Below are 17,448 nucleotides of genomic sequence, written 5' to 3' on the forward strand. Positions count from 1 at the left end.
GTATCACGTTCTGCAGGGAGAAGCAACAGGATCTCTCGCCTTGCCTCCCCTTGTAGTGAGCTTAATACAAAATCGACCTGTTGGGCTGGGTTAAGATTCTGGGCACGTATAAAGGTTTCAATTTGGATGCGCCAATCAGCAAACCCTGTTTGTCTCTCCTTATCCCCAAACTTAGGCACCCAAGGCCCACCCAAGAACCAAGGCATCATCACATTACAAGTCCCAGCACCCGCCACACCATCCTGCCGACTACGCTAAATGTCGTGCCCAGCAATCACGCTCAGGTCACTGATCCTCCCAGGTCACAGACAATACACCGAGAGAAGCAGGTTTACTAAAAGGGTTTATTAACAAAGGACATTAAGACAGGACTGTGGCACAGAACAGCTGTAATTGGAACCTCATTAGATGCTAGGCATAAACCCCCCTTTGACCAGCTATGCTTTAACCGGAGAGCCCCCAAATAACAGTAATCAACCCACCGCAAGGTACCTGCTAACGGTATTATGTATACACAGCTTTAACCCAAAGCCCACAGCAAAGTCACGCCAACACAGCAATACAGCAACCCACAGCAAAGAGGAAGGCTGTCTTCAGCCAGACAATAGGCAGACAATAGTGGTCTCCATACAGACACACCTAGCAGTCCCCTGTCCTTCCCCAACAGCCTGAAGTAAAAAGAATACAAGTTTGTACTGGTCGGTCCGTCCCCACCGACCAGTATTAAAATCCAGAAACAAGGCAGTCCATAGTCAGCACCACGCTGAATTGCGTAGGCGAAGCGTGCAGTCACTACCGGCGAGTATGGCAGGCACTCGCCTTCTCCAGTTGAAGCACGTAACTCCGTCTGCGCACACTCCCGCAATAGCACTGGTGACGTGCGGCTCCGCCCCCTCCAGGAAGTTCCAGACTGCAGGGAACACGATACAATACACAATGCTTTAGGCAAACTCACACGCCATTAAGCAGGCGGAACTAGTGGCACATAACAAGTAGAATGGAATAACTACATCCCTTTCGGGAATACTTTGTTGCGTTACATCCGTTAGCTGTGATTGCCAGTGTCAGTCCGATGGATCTCCGTCTCTCGTTCGTCTCCCGTGCCAATATCCACCGTCAGTTCTCTCCCACTCATCGTTTGGATTACCCTCTTTATACAGGGAAGGGACCTATCCCTATGGACTGGAAGTGGAGTAGTTCATCACGCTAATTACCATGCAACTGGCAATTAGGTGAGCGTTTGCAGCCCAGTGTTCACATCATAACAAACGCAACCATGACAGTTGCACACAATACATAAACATCCTCAACCATCAGTCCATGGCAAAGTATTATAAACCCCATACCCCAAGGTCCCAAACAAGCAGTCCATTGCATAATACATTTGACATTTACAAGCAGTCCATTGCACAGTACACAATGACAATAATACTGATAAAATGGCCATATTGCCTTCTGTTAAAACTACTACCCAAAAGTGTCTCCTTATCTGTTTCTGAAATTGATGTCTACTAACAAAAATGTTCTCCCTCCCTTATAGCATGTTCCAATTGCTGATGGAAGTGGAAACATTGCTCCTCACCCCCACTACTCCTTATCATATGAACAGCCAAACTCTACCCACTCACTGTTCGTTTTCTTTCTCTCCTAATCTAGACTATCTTCGCTATCGGACGCTGCTGTAGTCTCTCCACCCGGTCTACCTGAAGAAACCCTCGGCCAATTGCACCCACCGCCACCGCACTGCCGTACACTTACTCTACCTCATACCCTATGCTAGCATTTATATAAAATATATATTATTGCCAGCATCGACATGTTTCTCTGTTCCTACTCCCCTCACCCCTGTAACAGTAACCCTATGAGCACAGTGTATACCCACTAAACTGGTCTTGTCTGTATTATGTATTTACCACTGGATGTCTGTATATATATATTATGTACATCTACCAAATGCAGGCTATGTACAACACCTGTTGTTTCCCTTCCCCTTCTGCCATACAACCCTCCCCCCATCCCGCCTTCCTATCTCCACCCGGCCGACCTCAAGCAGATGGGTTCCCCCTTATGTGCCATGGTTCTGCTTAAGGTTCCTTCCTGACTAACAGGGAGTTTTTTCTTGCCCGTGTTGCCATTGTGCTTGCACTAAGGGGGTTCAGGCTCTGGGCTCTGTAAAGCGCCTAGAGACAATTGTATTGTTATGGCGCTATATAAATAAAATTGAATTGAATTGAATTTAAATGAATATACTCTTTACTGTGGTTCTGTACTATATAGTATTGTCTCCTTCACAGTTTACTAGTAGTTTTGCATGCTATTTGACTTGAATTTAATGTAATAAAAATGTGTGCACTTGTATTCATGTCTCTTCCCTTTATTTGAGGTTAAAATCACAGTGTATATGCATTTCCTTTGGGTCTGTGTCTCAGGTCTTGGGGAGTGCCCCGAGTAGTGTAGTCAGGAAGTATTTTCTAGAAATCCAGGTCACACATGGCTAACACAAATGCAAGGATATAATTACTGACATAGCTGTTCCTTATTCTTGCTTACAAGCACAAAGAGCACAGATTGGATTACTCACATTACAACCATTTTAGAGTGTTGCCCTGATTTGCAATAAAACAGCAAGACTGTTATAAAAATCTACTGAAGTAGTTTAATGAACAATGATCTGAATTATCCGACTTTTGTCTGTGGTTGTTTGTTTTAACACATTATTTTGCAAAGAAACACAGTTTTGGTTGCCCAGTTACACTGCAACTTAAAGAAGTAAGGACATCCAGGTGTGGGGGTAAAATACATGACAGGATATAAAAAAAATCTGAATATCAGCACAAGTCTATGTCTAAGCCTGTGTCCCCTCACATGCAACACGACTCATTTTCCTACGTATTTCAGGAAAATTAAGACCATAAACCAGGGGGTTTAACAGGGGGGGAATAATGAGAAATTCAAGGGACAGAATAACAACTACTATTTCAGGCAGTTCCCCTGGTTTGTAACGACTAAAGGTTATGTCACAAAACAAAGCAATTGAGTAGTTCACAAAACTAACAATATGAGGCAAGCATGTATGTAAAGCTTTTTGTTTACAAACAGCTGAAGAGCTTCTTTGACAAATTATTAGAATTTGTACATATGTATACAAAATAAATGCAAATGGAATGAAAACTGTTGTTGCAGTAACAAAAAATCCATACAGATTGTTAACTGTGGTGCTTACACAAGACAGACGAACAATTGCCCAGTTGCTGCAATACAATTTCACTATCTTGTTACCACATAAAGGTAGTCTGACAGTCAAAAATAAACCTACACCAATTGTGAACATTGGATATATCCAAACACCAGCTATTATGAAAGAAATCCATTTTGAAGTCATAATGCTGTGATACTGCAGCGGTTGACATATAGCTATGTACCTATCATAGGCCATTGCAGTGAGGAGAGTAAATTCATAAGATGCATAAGTGTAAATTATAAAAATCTGGATGAAACATGCAGAATGCGAAATTGTATGAATGTCTGAATGCAGGTCTAACAATAGCCGAGGGAAAAGACCAAAGGAGCCATAGAGAGCATTGGCTGACAGACAAGAAATAAGTATATACATAGGCTTATGCAGAGAGGTGTCCAGAATAATGGCTGCAATGATAAATGTATTAAAAAATACTATGGATACATACAACATGAGTCCCAGGCTGAAAAATACATATCTAGTCAATGCTTGACTGTTGAATGAAGTAAAGTAAAAATAGGATGAGAGGGTTTCATTTTCCATCATTCTTGTAAGTGATGCAGCCTTGAAGGTAAGACATGTAAGACAGCAATTTACCTAACCTTTTGTGGTTGTCGATGCTGTCTATTTTTACTGACCTCTGTGTTGTATTTTATAACCCCTCTTTCTTGGGCGCATTAGGGAGTAGCCGGTAAGATGGTGTACACAACAGGTAACCCCTCCTCTTATTTACTCCAGAAGTGACACTGAAGTGGCAATGACATTACTTGAAATATGCATTGTCCTGTTTGAAGTTAAAGATACAGGTCACAATTCTAATCAAGTACACCTTTTGTCAAATTCAACTATTTGCTCCTTATGGTCCTCTAGTTGTCCACTCAGTGTGTGGAACAGAAGGAAGCTCAAATATCAACAACCTTTTGCACTGCATCTTCAACATGCTCACACTCCTCCTTCATGGATGTTCAGACTCACAGATGGTATACAAAAATGCAAAGCAAATTGGCAAAGTCACTGTAATTCAGCCATGACAGTCTTTTGTCCAGTCTAAAATATGGTGGACTGGTGGAATATAAGGGAATTGACTCCTAAACATTTTATGGTTCCCTGACCCTAGTCATAGTCTCCATGGCCTCCTGCTTTTCTACTTATTTGGACTGAAGTGAGTTGGACATCAGAACAGTGTCCTGACTATTAGCGGCACTGTATTTAAACCACATAACAGTGTTTTATCTAATACCAAAAACAAAGTGGTCGATTAACTGTGCTCACGAGGCCGATTATTAAAAAAAATATTTTAACCATTTAACCACAGTTTATTGAACCCATGTGCACAATAACAAGTTCGTAAAACTGTCCTTTGGCCACCAGAGGCCGCCAATGTGTCAATTCGTGGCAATCACTGCCCGAATAGTGACATTACCCCCTATCTAAGGGCCGGCTTCCAGACGGACCAAAGGCAACCAAAAAAGTCCACGTAGGGTGGATGGAGGGGGTCCAGGGCAAGGAAGGCGGGCAGGCAGGGGCCGGGCAGAAAGCTGGACCGGAGACAAGGGTCAGGCGACTGGCCGGGTGGACGGCCGAACAAGGGCAGATTATCTGGTGCCCGGCCAGGCGGGCGACCAAGCAGGGGCAGAGTGTCAGGTGGCCGGCCGGGTGGGCGACCAAACAGAAGCAGAGTCTTTGGTGGCCGCCTGGCTGGATGACCAAACCGGGACGGAGTCTTTGGCGACCAGCCGGGTGAACAGCCAGAATGAGACAAATGGTCTGGCGGGCGACTGGGAGCTTTGTTGGGGGCGAGGAGACCAACACGCTTCTCCTTGGCCAGGCTCTGGAAGACGCCGTCAGCGGATGAGGTCGGGGTTGCAGCACCAGCCGTGGCTGGGGTAGTCGCGGCACCTGGACTGCCTGGTTCACTGGGGCTGGCAGTCCTGGGAACTGGGCCTGTGGCACCTGGAACCGGAACAACAGGGACAGGGAAACCTGAAACATTGGAGGCACCTGGGACACTGGAGACAGGGGCAGGGGCGCCTGGGGCAGGTCTGGTTGTCTGGCTGTCTGGCTTTGGCATCCGGGCTGCCTGGTTCACTTGGGCTGGCGGCATCCAGGACTGCTTTATCCAGGCTGGCGGCATCTGGAACTGCAGCATCCGGGCTGGCAGCCAATGGGCTGTCGGCCTCCTAACTGTCGGCCTCCGGGCTGGTGACCTCTGGGCTGCCTGGTTCACTCAGGCTGGCGACATCCAGGACTGCGCCATCTAGGCTGGCGGCATCTGGAACTGCGGCATCCGGGCTGTCGGCCTGAGAAGCTTGAGAAGAAGTTTCTCGGGAGTCTGGTGCTTCTGCAGCAGCCTCTGGTCACCTTGGGCAGCCTCTGGTCACCTTGGACCAGCTCATCCCACAGATTTTCTATGGGGGTTAGGTCGGGGGACTGTGAAGGCCATGGCAAAACCTTTATTCTGCAGTCGATGAACCATTTTTGTGTTGATTTTGAGGTGTGCTTCGGATCATTGTCCTGCTGGAAGGCCAACCATGGCCCATTTTAAGCTTACTGGAGGGGGCTGTTAGGTTTTCATTTAATATCTGCTGGTATGTGATGGAGTCCATGATACCATATATCCTAACAAGACGTCCAGGGCCTTTGGAAAAAAAACAGCCTCACAACATCAAAGATCCGCCACCATACTTCACAGTGGGTATGAGGTGCTTTTCTGTATGGCTATCTGTTTGTCTACGCCAAACCCACCTTTGATGTTTGTTGCCAAAAAGCTTTATTTTGGTCTCATGTGACCATATAACTCGGTCCCATTGAAAGTCTGACTTACATTTGGCAAACTGTAGGCGCTTTAGTTTGTTGTTGATTGACAGCAGAGGCTTTTTTCTGGCAACCCTCCAAAACAACTTGTGGTGATGTAGGTGGCGTCTGATGGTAGTTTTGGAGACTTTCTGACCCCAAGACTGCAATTCTCCAGCTGTGATCCTTGGAGATTTTTTTGCAAGTCGAACCATCCTCCTCACGGTGCGTGGGGTCAATGAACAAACACGTCCTCTCTTTAAACGTAATCATTTCCATGATAGTGGAAATGGGTATTTTCAACTGTTTAGAGATTATCTTGTGTCCATTTCTTGATTTGTGCAGCTCAACAACTTTTCGTTGCACATCGTCACTGTGTTCTTGGGTCTTTCCCATGTTGATAAATGACTAATGACATTTGGCCTGTGTCACCTCATATTTGTATGCCAGTGGAACAGGAAGTCATAGTTGACCTCTTAAGAGTTCCTAATCAAACAGGTGAACTTAAAAATGTAAAACATGACTGGAAATATACTTCAGTTAGATTTTAATTATAAGATTTTTCTAGGGGTGCCAATAATTGTGGCCCACATGTTTTGGGGAAAAATATTTATTTAATGTCAACAATTTTTTTTCTTTCAATAATTTTACTTCAATGAAAAGGTACGATTTTTGTGAATATTTTGAGTGAAAGACCAAGAGGATAAACAGCAAAGACATATTTTTGTATAGCCTGTTTTGCTCATATTCGCTAGGGGTGCCAATAATTGTGGAGGGCACTGTAGCTAGAGTAGCTAGTTATAGGTGGAAAGCTATGGAAGAAACTTGCATCCAGGAGCCTTCATAAGCAAACATGATGTGGCTCCACATTAAATTATCCCATTTTTTCATTATCCACATGTCTCAAATGTTGTATGACGTAACATAGCTTAACAGGACACATGGTATGTCCAGTAACAACATAAAGAAGGGGGCAACATATAAGTCAAAACCAACAATATTTATTGACTGATCTTGAAAGTATTGGCTTACAAAAGCAAAATAATTCATCACATAGAAAATAACTCAGTGTTAGTGCAAGAAGCGAACATTCACACTGTGAAACCTATGAAAAGTGACAGTGGTATATAGAAATACAGACCTCGTTAGCCACTTCACAGCCTGATAGCCACGATTTTCTTTTGTTCCAATTCTTGGATGTAGGACTTCTCCCCCTTTGTAGAAACCTGTTGAATGGATAAATTTGGTCTGGGACGTCCTAATTGTTTTGTTGTCAATTTATCTTCATTGGTATGCCGACTAAAAAGGAGTTTCTTTCAAAGAGCGAATAGAATTGTTGCACTGAATGTTAGCCATCTTGACAGATTATTCCTTGATCGAAGCCGTAGGGCGGTCTTATACGCTTATACGTCCTATTACGTATGACAAAAGCATGGAGGGGCAAGCCCTCCTGGAAGCCATAGAGAATGCATTGAGAGCCCTGTTTTGTGAAAAAAATTGATTTAACATCAATGAGAGAGATCTGGGGCGATTTCCATTTCGCCCCAAATCACCCCAAAAAGGGGCTGGGTCATTTGAAGCACCTTTTTTGCCTGACTGTTGCCTGATTCGACAATGACATTCAGAGTCAGATCTGACGGTCTAGTGGTAGAATCCAACAGAAAAAAAATCTCCTTTTCCCGTAGTGGCAGTGCGTCGACCCAATCGCCCTTATGGACATGCCGCCCCTGTCCCATTGACTGGTGACAGCCGCAACTTGCAGTGCACTTCCATTTTTCTGTCTTCTTGACATTGGACGTGTGACATATACTCTTTACTGTGGTTCTGTACTACATATTATTGTCTCCTTCACAGTTTTTTTTGTAGTTTTGCAGGCTATTTGACTTGAATTTAATTTAATAAAAGTTTGTGCACTTGTATTCATGTCTCTGTTCCCTTTATTTGAGGTTAAAGCACAGCGTATATGCATTTCCTTTGGGTCTGTGTCTCAGGTCTTGGGTAGTGCCCCAAGTAGTATAGTCAGGAAGTTTTCACTAGAGGTCCAGGTCACACGTGGCTAACACAAATGTAAGGTGATAATTACTGACATAGCAAGAATAAAGAACAGCTCACAAGCACAAAGAGCACAGATTAGATGAGTAACCATTTTAGAGTGTTGCCCTGATTTGCAATAAAACAGCAAGACTGAAGTAATTTAATGAACAATGATCTGAATTATCTGACTTTTGTATGTGGTTGTTTGTTTTAACAAATTATTTTGCAAAGAAACACAGTTTTTGTTGTCCAGTTACACTGCAACTTAAAGAAGTAAAAACATCCAGGTGTGGGGGGGGAATAAATGACATGATATACAAAAAATCTGGATATCAGCACAAGTCTATGTCTAAGCCTGTGTCCTCTCACATGCAACATGACTCATTTTCCTACGTATTTCTGGAAAACTAAGACCATAAACCAGGGGGTTTAACAGGGGGGGAATAATGAGAAATTCAAGGGACAGAATTGTAACTACTATTTCAGGCAGTTCCCCTGGTTTGTAACGACTAAAGGTGATTTCACAAAACATAGCAATTGAGTAGTTTGCAAAACTAACAATATGAGGCAAGCATGTATGTAAGGCTTTTTGTTTATAAAGAACTGAAGAGCTTCTTTGACAAATGATTAGAATTTGTACATATGTATACAAAATAAATGCAAATGGCATGAAAATTGTTGTTGCAGCAACAAAAAATCCATACAGATTATTAACTGTGGTGCTTACACAAGACAGACGAACAATTGACCAATTGCTACAATACAATTTCACTATCTTGTTACCACATAAAGGTAGTCTGACAGCCAATAGTACACCTACACCAATTGTGAACATTGGATATATCCAAACACCAGCTATTATGAGAGCGATCCATTTTGAAGTCATAATGCTGTGATACTGCAGTGGTTGACATATAGCTATGTACCTATCATAGGCCATTGCAGTGAGGAGAGTAAATTCATAAGATGCATACGTGTAAATCATAAAAATCTGGATGAAACATGCAGAATGCGATATTGTATGAATGTCTGAATGCAGGTCTAACAATAGCCGAGGGAAAAGACCAAAGGAGCCATAGAGAGCATTGGCTGACAGACAAGAAATAAGTATGTACATAGGCTTGTGCAGAGAGGTGTCCAGAATAATGGCTGCAATGATAAATGTATTAAAAAATACTATGGATACATACAACATGAGTCCCAGGCTGAAAAATACATATCTAGTCAATCCTTGACTGTTGAATAAAGTAAAGTAAAAATAGGATGAGATGGTTTCATTTTCCATCATTCTTTTAAGTGATGCAGGCATTGATTGAAGGTTCAAACGGTAAGACAGCAATTCACCTTAACTTTTTGTGGTTTTCGTTGCTGTCTATTTCTGTGTTGTATTTTATAACCCCTCTTTCTTGGGCACATTAGGGAGTAGCCGGTAAGATGGTGTACACAACAGGTAACCCCTCCTCTTATTTACATCAGAAGTGACACTGAAGTGGCAATGACACCACTTGAAATATACATTGTGCTGTTTGCAGTTAAAGATACAGGTCACAATTCTAATCAAGTACACCTTTTCTTAAATTCAACTATTTGCTCCTTATGGTCCTCTAGTTGTCCACTCAGTGTGTGGAACAGAAGGAAGCTCAAATATCAACAACCTTTCGCAGACTGCATCTTCAACATGCTCACACTCCTCCTTCATGGATGTTCAGACTCACAGATGGTATACAAAAAGTCACTGATTTTCAGCCCTGCCAGTCCAGTCTAAAATATGGTGGACTGGTATGGTATATAAGTGGATTGACTCCTAAACGTTTTATGGTTCCCTGCCCCTAGTCTACTGACCACATCTCCATGGCCTCCTGCTTTTCTACTTATTTGGACTGAAGTGAGTTGGACATCAGTGTTACCGTATTTTCCCGACTATTAGCAGCACTGTATTTAAACCATATAACAGTGTTTTATCTAATACCGAAAACAAACCTGTGTATTGACCGCACCTGTGTATTAACTACAGATTATTCAACTTTAATAAACGAAATGCCATATAGTGGTGCAAGCGCTACCAACAATTTAAAAGTTGTATGAAGTAGGGATGGGCATTTCAAGCAAAAATACTATACTCAATCCCCGCACCAATACACACAGACACACAATTATAGGCTACCTCATCAAAATCATTTTGGTGGTACACTGACTAGTAATACAGAGGATAGCATCTGTGTCACTGCCACAGCACGCCTGGTGCACCTGGTTTTGTATATATATATATATATATGTAACTTTGGGGTACAGGGCGTGAGAACTACGTAATGCTTTATGGCACCACCTCATACAACAACCAGACCCGTGCGCTAGCTAAAAGAGGAAGGTAGCACAGTGTTCTCTATATGGACATCATGGCAGAGGCGACAAAGAAATCGAGGAAGACATTGTTGGAGGATAGGAAGAGAAAAAGAGAGAATAACCGAGCAAAAGACCAAAAAAGAGTCAGTCTCGTTGGCGAGATCTCAAAATTAGAAAAGGATGCAAGGCAGATGCCGAGTTGGGCTTCTTTCTGTTGGACTAGTCAGTAATAATGTATTAGCTGTCTTGTTATTTATTGGGTTGCGCTTGCTAGATGTTTGTCTGTGTTAGGGAAGTTGTTGACTCGCTAGTTTTTCATCATAAACATTCCTGTAAATGTTATTTATGACAGAATTCACCCTATCAAAGCAATGGCACTACGAGACGAGATAAATCCTTTCAACCATTTTTTGGTCAATAGCAGTAAAACATGGTTTTGGTGAGCAGACCTGCCCCAGCAAAGCAAATGACTTAGCCTGTTCTCAGGTTGTTAGCATTACGGTCACATAAGCTAAGAAGGCCTTGGTTGATGATGTTCACGATAGATTATGCCCGCCTTATAGAAATAGAACAATTTGATTGGTTGATTACACTGATGTGTCTGACAATCAAAATTAGATTTTCTATTCATTATCTTTTGAGAGAAAAATGGTCGAACGTAGATGGATTCAAATATTTTTTGAACATCTTATCATAGTGTGCATAGGGTATTTAAACCTTTGTGTGCAGTGATTTTTTTGTTCTTGTTTTTGATTTATGTATTATGGGTTATGTCTTATGTGTAGTGCAAGCACTTTTAGTTTCTGAGAGCCCTTTATTTTGATTTATACAGCATTTAACTGGGTTTTTCATTTTAACATGAGATTGCCAGTAAGAGAAAGGACTCTATCAGGAGGTCTGATATATAGTATGGGGTACACACTAGGGTTAAACATGCTTACATTTTGAGAGTGCCCTGGTAAGCCAATGACTCCGTGGGCCTCATTTATAAAATGTTGCGTAGAAACCATCCTCCATTTGATCTAAGACATTTTCTGAAATGATCGTAAGTGTGATTCAGAGAAAACGAACATGGCATATGGTAGTAGACACGTCTTCGAAGCACCAGCGGCCGCACGTGCGGCAGCAGCACCTGCTGCACCAGCGGGGCCTCGCCGGCCATCACCAGCTTCCTCTTCCACCCATCATAGGTCCTTCAGAAACACAGGGACTTGAATGAGTCTGTTAGTGAGGTTGTTGCCGAACTCTGTCCGCTATTGAGGCTTTGAACAAACGTGCCTAAATAAAACATTCTGTAGAAAATGTGAACATGTGTGTATTTATTCTTATCAACATTATTTAACTGTTGGTATAGTTGGTGAATCAGCTCCAGTCTTCTCAGCGCAGGGATGTGCGTATTCCAGCCAGCTGGGATGGAAGGGTGGTCATCTTGGTCCATGTGCATTTCGTCTTCTCCTAGCTCTATGCCATGGCTTAGACAGACGTTGTATAGCACACAACAGGCTAGGATGATCTGGCAAACCTTTTCGGGCTCATATAGCAGTCTCCCTTCCGATGCATCCAAACATCGCCACCTTCCCTTCAGCATGCCTTTTCTGCGCTCAACTACCGACTACGCACAGGCATGTGCTGTATTGAAGTGGTCTTCCTAGGCTGTCTGAGTGTGCGCAATCGGGGTGAGAAACCATTGGGAACCCTGTTTTACGCAGGAAATCCTCTTTCACATTTCACTGTTCCTTGGCACTGTATGGAAATCTAATAAATTGCGGAAATAGAGGGATAATACCACGAAGAACATCGGGCAAAATTCTGCTTAATGATGACTGGGATATACCCGACTGGTCTCCAATTTCTCGTTGGAACGTTCCTGTAGACAGGAACCCAAGAACAGACAAAACCTGAACCTGAAAGGGTATGGCCTGGTTGCATCTGGTGCGTCTCCATAGATGAGGGCCCATTTCGGCACAAAGCTCTAACAGAGCCGTTCTTGGCAAGCGGTACCTGCTTATCAGCCATACAGCATCCTGCGCAATCACGAAAAACCCTTTCTCTCCTTATTGCGCGGTTGGCAATATCCTCTTACAACGGCAATGCAGCCATATCTCCTACTGAAAACTAAGTCACTATCAGGCTTTTTATAGCCTATAAATTGAGCAAAATGTTTTACACGTGTGGAATTAAAATGAATACCTATTAGACGTGAATTTCATTCATGTATGAATTATTCAAATTGTTTAATTGATTGTATTTAGCGAAACAATCATTTGGCCTTTTACCATTAGCCCGTGGTGGTGACGATGATGATAATGAAACTGGAGTAAGTGTTGATGTTTTTTTTAGTTAAACAAACTGAACATCCAACACCACTCAGGACAATTCCCTTCTCCCTCCCCCATGGGACGTAGAGAAAAACTGCTCCTGAACGGCGCGTGCTTCCGCATAGGAGCAGCAGGATGGGAGTGATGTGTGAGAAAGTGTGAGTTACAGTATGTATGACTTAACCAGGGTTGTATATGGAAACAGGGAGTAAATGGGACATGAAATAGTGGGTACCGCACTACATGACATGGATGGTGATCATAATGAACGGGGTGAGCAGGGACAATTGTGTTTGAATTGTTTTCTGCTATACCTCATGAAAACCGTGTTACAACCATGTAATGTCATCGCATCAGCACCTGAACACTCACAGACTTAAAATGTCCATAGTATGGAAAGGGTGACTAGCGAAATACGTGGATATGAATAACCAGGCATGTGTGTGAGTCAAGGTATCTCTCCTGCTCATGTGGGGCAACGCCAGTCAGGTTCCATTCTGGTGGGACTGCGACGCGGTGAAAAGGGGGGATTTCACCTTCTCACCGCCAGGTAGGTTTTTTTTTACCCCATCGTCCCCTACGATCGACAGACTCAAATTAAACAAGTGCACTGAACAAAGCTGAAACATGAGCAACCTTTTACAAACGTAGGCAAATATTTGCAAATCTTTTCAAACTGTTTTTTGTTTACCTTGTGTTTGCCGTGAATGTTTGCAAACAAACAGTCTCTGGAGAAAGTTCTCGTCAAACATACATGGACGCTGGACTAAGTTCTTAAAAGAAAACTTGCTTGCCTTGTTCCTGCCACTGCTCAGTCATCTTGTGGGGCCAATATTGGGATGCCACGTTCAAAAACAAGGGGAACTGCAGGGAGACATACCAATGTCCATCATCCCACCCAGGCCAGAAGGGGGGGAGTGTAGGTGGAGCTACTTCCTCTCAGGTACCTGGCCAGGCATTTTGCCTAGGCTGTTGGTATTTATTCCTTTAAACAGTAGAGTATTGCTTTGTTATTATTGTGGGTATTTCCATACTGGGTCTTTTTTGTGTCTGTGGTTAGATTTCTATTAAATTACATTGTATGTGTATATACGTATAGCACCAGTAACTTTAAAACTGTCTTAAAACTGTCTCAAGGCGCCTTACAGAGCCCAGAGCCTGAACCCCCTCAAACAAGCACCAAGGCAACTGGGGCAAGGAAAAACTCCAAAGGAAGAAACTCTGAGCAGAAACTCTGCTAAAAGGGGGGACCCATCTGCAGAGATAGATGTCATGAATAGAAAAGGGAGGAGGGGCTTAAGTGAAAGGAGGAGAGGAGGAGAAGAGAGAATCAGATAAAATATCAGGATGAAATACATTATTATAGCGGCTAGCCCAACTCGCCCAGCCATACCTTCCATCATCATGGCTAACGTACGATCCTTGGACAACAAAATGGACCATATACGACTGCTGAGGTCAGCGAATCGGACAGTGAGTAACTGCTGTGTGCTTGTTTTCACTGAAACATGGCTTAATGACAACATCCCCGACTCCGCTGTACATCTTGAGCAGCTTACATGCTATCGAGCGGACAGAGCCCACGTTAACGGAGGTAAACAACGCGGTGGAGGAGTTTGTGTTTACATCCGTGACGCGTGGTGCCAGGACGCTGTGGTAGTATGCAGACACTGTTCACCACTGGCAGAGTTTATGATCATAAAGTGCCGTCCTTTCTATCTGCCGAGAGAATTGACTGTGGTTTTACTAATCGCGGCATATATCCCTCCAACCTCCAGCAGCGGTGACAGGAATGTGGCACTTTGTGAACTACATCAGGCCATCAGCGAACAACAGACAGCACACCCAGATGGATTTACTATCGTCGCTAGAGATTTTAATCATGCTGATCTTAAGACTGTCCTACCAAAACATCATGGACATCATCATCAGCATGTCAATTTCCCAACAAGGGAGAAAAACATCTTGGACTTGGTCTATACCTCACACAAAGGAGCATACAAGGCTTCCCCCCTCCCCCACATCGGACTTTCCGACCACCTCACTGTTATGCTAATGTCAGCATATAGGCCCAGAGTGAAAGTGGAAAAACCGGTTCGGAAAGAGATTTCAGTGTGGCCGGATGGATCAAGGTTTGCTCTTCAGGACTGTCTTGCGACAACAGACTGGGGCATGTTCAAGCAAGCAGCTACACACAACAACCACATAGACAATGAGGAGCTTACAGACACTGTTTTCTCCTACATCCGCAAATGCACAGATGATGTGACCCACACAAAGACCATCATCACTCGGGCTAACAAGAAGCCATGGCTGAAAGGAGCTGTCCATCGGCTGCTGAGGGCCGCCTTCAGAGCCGGGGATAGAATTGGCCTGAGAACAGCTAGAGCCAGCCTGTCCCGTGGCATCAGAAAAGCAAAACAGGACTACTCAAAAAAGATAACCAGCCACTTCAAGGACAGCAGAGACACGCGCAGCCTGTGTCAGGTTATCCAGACCATAACGGATTACAAGCTTGCATCACAGACCTGCGACGACAACATCTCTCTGCTCAACGACCTCAACAGCTTCTTTACACGGTTTGAAGCAACAAATAACACAAGCCCACAGAAAACTCCACCCCCTCCCACGATCAGGCTCTGTGCCTGTCTGCCAAAACTGTGAAGAGGGCACTCTCCACCATCAACCCCCGCAAAGCACTGAGGGACTGCGCAAAGGAGCTTAAGGATATCTTCACGGATATCTTCAACACTTCTCTGAGTCAAGCTGCTGTTCCATCACATTTCAAGACCTCCATCATCATACCTGTGCCAAAGAAACCGGCTCCATCCTGCTTCAATGACTATCGCCCTGTGGCACTGACCCCCATCATTATGAAGTGCTTTGAACAAGTCATGTCTCACATCAAGTCCATCCTCCCCCCCACCCTGGACCCCTTTCAGTTCGCATACCGGGCCAAACGTTCCACAGAGGACGCAATCTACTCTGCTCTCCACCCAGCCCTCACCCACCTGGAAAAAGCAGACTCACATGTGAGAATGCTTTTCATAGACTTTAGTTCAGCTTTTAACACCATAATCCCACAACAACTCATCTGTAACTGGACCAGGTGGGGCTCAACACCTCCCTTTGCAATTGGATTCTGGACTTCCTCAGTGAGAGGCCACAAGCAGAACGAGTCGGCAACAACACCTCGAGCAGCATCACACTCAGCACACGGGCCCCACAACCTACAGCACCAATCACATGGTGAAGTTTGCGGACGACACAACTCTGGTGGGTCTCATCACCAAGAACGATGAGACCCACTAGAGGAAGGAGGTCAACCTTTTGACCACGTGGTGCAAATACAACAACCTCTTGCTGAATGTCATCAAAACAAAGGGGATTGTGGTTGACTTCAGGAAAAGCCACACTGTACACCCACCACTGACCATCGATGGTGCTGCTGTAGAGCGAGTGAGCAGCACCAAATTCCTGGGGGTGCACATCAGTGAGGACCTCTCCTGGGCAATCAACTCTGCATCACTGGCGAAGAAAGCCCAGCGGCGCCTCTACTTCCTCCGCAAGCTCAAGAGAGCGAAAGCACACAGTCTGTTCAGCCTCCTACCCTCTGGAAGAAGGTATAGGAGCCTCTATTGCCGCACCACCAGACTCAGAAATGGCTTCATACACCAAGCTGTCAGGAAGCTAAATTCTCTCCCCTCACTCCCCCCAGCCATATCCTCCACACTGACAGGAAGCTGAAATCCCACCGCCCCCCCTAAAAATCACTCAGGACTCTGCACTTTTATCACGTACTTGTATTACTATTTATTATTATTATTTAAAATTGTATTACGTATTTATAGTATTTATATATATAGTATTTATAGTATTTACATATATAGTATTTATAACCACTGTACGTGAATCTTTATGTTTACTTAGTATTAGGAAATGTCTTGTCTTATCTGTTGTGCCTGTGCACTTTTATACTTTTATATGTTTCACCGTGGGAGAGTGGGAAACGTCCTATCGATTCCTTTGTATGTCTTGACATGTAAAGAAATTGACAATAAAGCTACTTTGACTTTTGACTTTGATTATTATACATGCGACATATACACATGATACAAGATCACACGATACATACAAGATGGTATATTCATGATCAATACAAGATTGATAGCGGATAACAATAGAGACAGCCAACATTTAAAGTTTTGGCTGTAGAACAGCTCAGTGGGTATACTAATACAAATGCAAATATAAAATGGTAGTACAACATATTTAGGGGTCATAATGTACTCACCAGGTTCCTATTAATAGAATAAGTGAATGATTGTGATCATATTAGCAGAGAAATGGGTAGTGAGGCTGGTAATCTGAATGTATGTATGATGCATTGTAGGCCATGTGTAGGAGAACTGGACGTGTTTGTTAGGTGGGACTGGGCAGCAGGAAGCAGGGACACAACTCCTCGCAGATTTAAGTGTTTTTCCTCCCCTTCCTTCTCCGTTCTATTAGTAGGTATATTAGATGTGTGTGGCCTGCTGATCGGCAGGGTTTTAGAGTGGCACAGTGGCTCTCCTTTTCCTTCAGTATGAGTGCTATTGAGGCCTTGCAGTACACGTATATTTTTCTGTCCTCTTGACATTGGAGAGGTGAGATATTTAGAGTGGATATTAGTTCTTGGATACTCTAACTCTACTGTGGTTCTGTGCTAAAGATTGTGAGACT

The 17,448-nt window shown here is 43.6% G+C and overlaps 2 protein-coding genes across 2 annotated transcripts; both read right to left on the bottom strand.

The window, feature by feature from the left end:
• Window positions 1–2,791: 2,791 nt before the first annotated feature.
• Window positions 2,792–3,781, bottom strand: LOC105899823 (olfactory receptor 6N1-like). Its single transcript, XM_012827040.2, has one exon. The coding sequence runs from the start codon at window positions 3,779–3,781 to the stop codon at window positions 2,846–2,848; it is 936 nt and encodes a 311-aa protein (XP_012682494.2). The 3' UTR covers window positions 2,792–2,845.
• Window positions 3,782–5,418: 1,637 nt separating this feature from the next.
• LOC105899824 (olfactory receptor 6N1-like) lies at window positions 5,419–9,350 on the bottom strand. The gene is made up of 2 exons (XM_012827041.2): window positions 8,435–9,350; window positions 5,419–5,546 (listed from the first exon to the last, which is right to left on the bottom strand). Exons 1-2 carry the CDS (start codon window positions 9,348–9,350, stop codon window positions 5,419–5,421), a joined length of 1,044 nt encoding a protein of 347 aa, XP_012682495.2.
• Window positions 9,351–17,448: the final 8,098 nt, after the last annotated feature.

Source organism: Clupea harengus, chromosome 9, assembly GCF_900700415.2.
Source record: "Clupea harengus chromosome 9, Ch_v2.0.2, whole genome shotgun sequence".
Lineage (NCBI taxonomy): Eukaryota > Metazoa > Chordata > Actinopteri > Clupeiformes > Clupeidae > Clupea > Clupea harengus.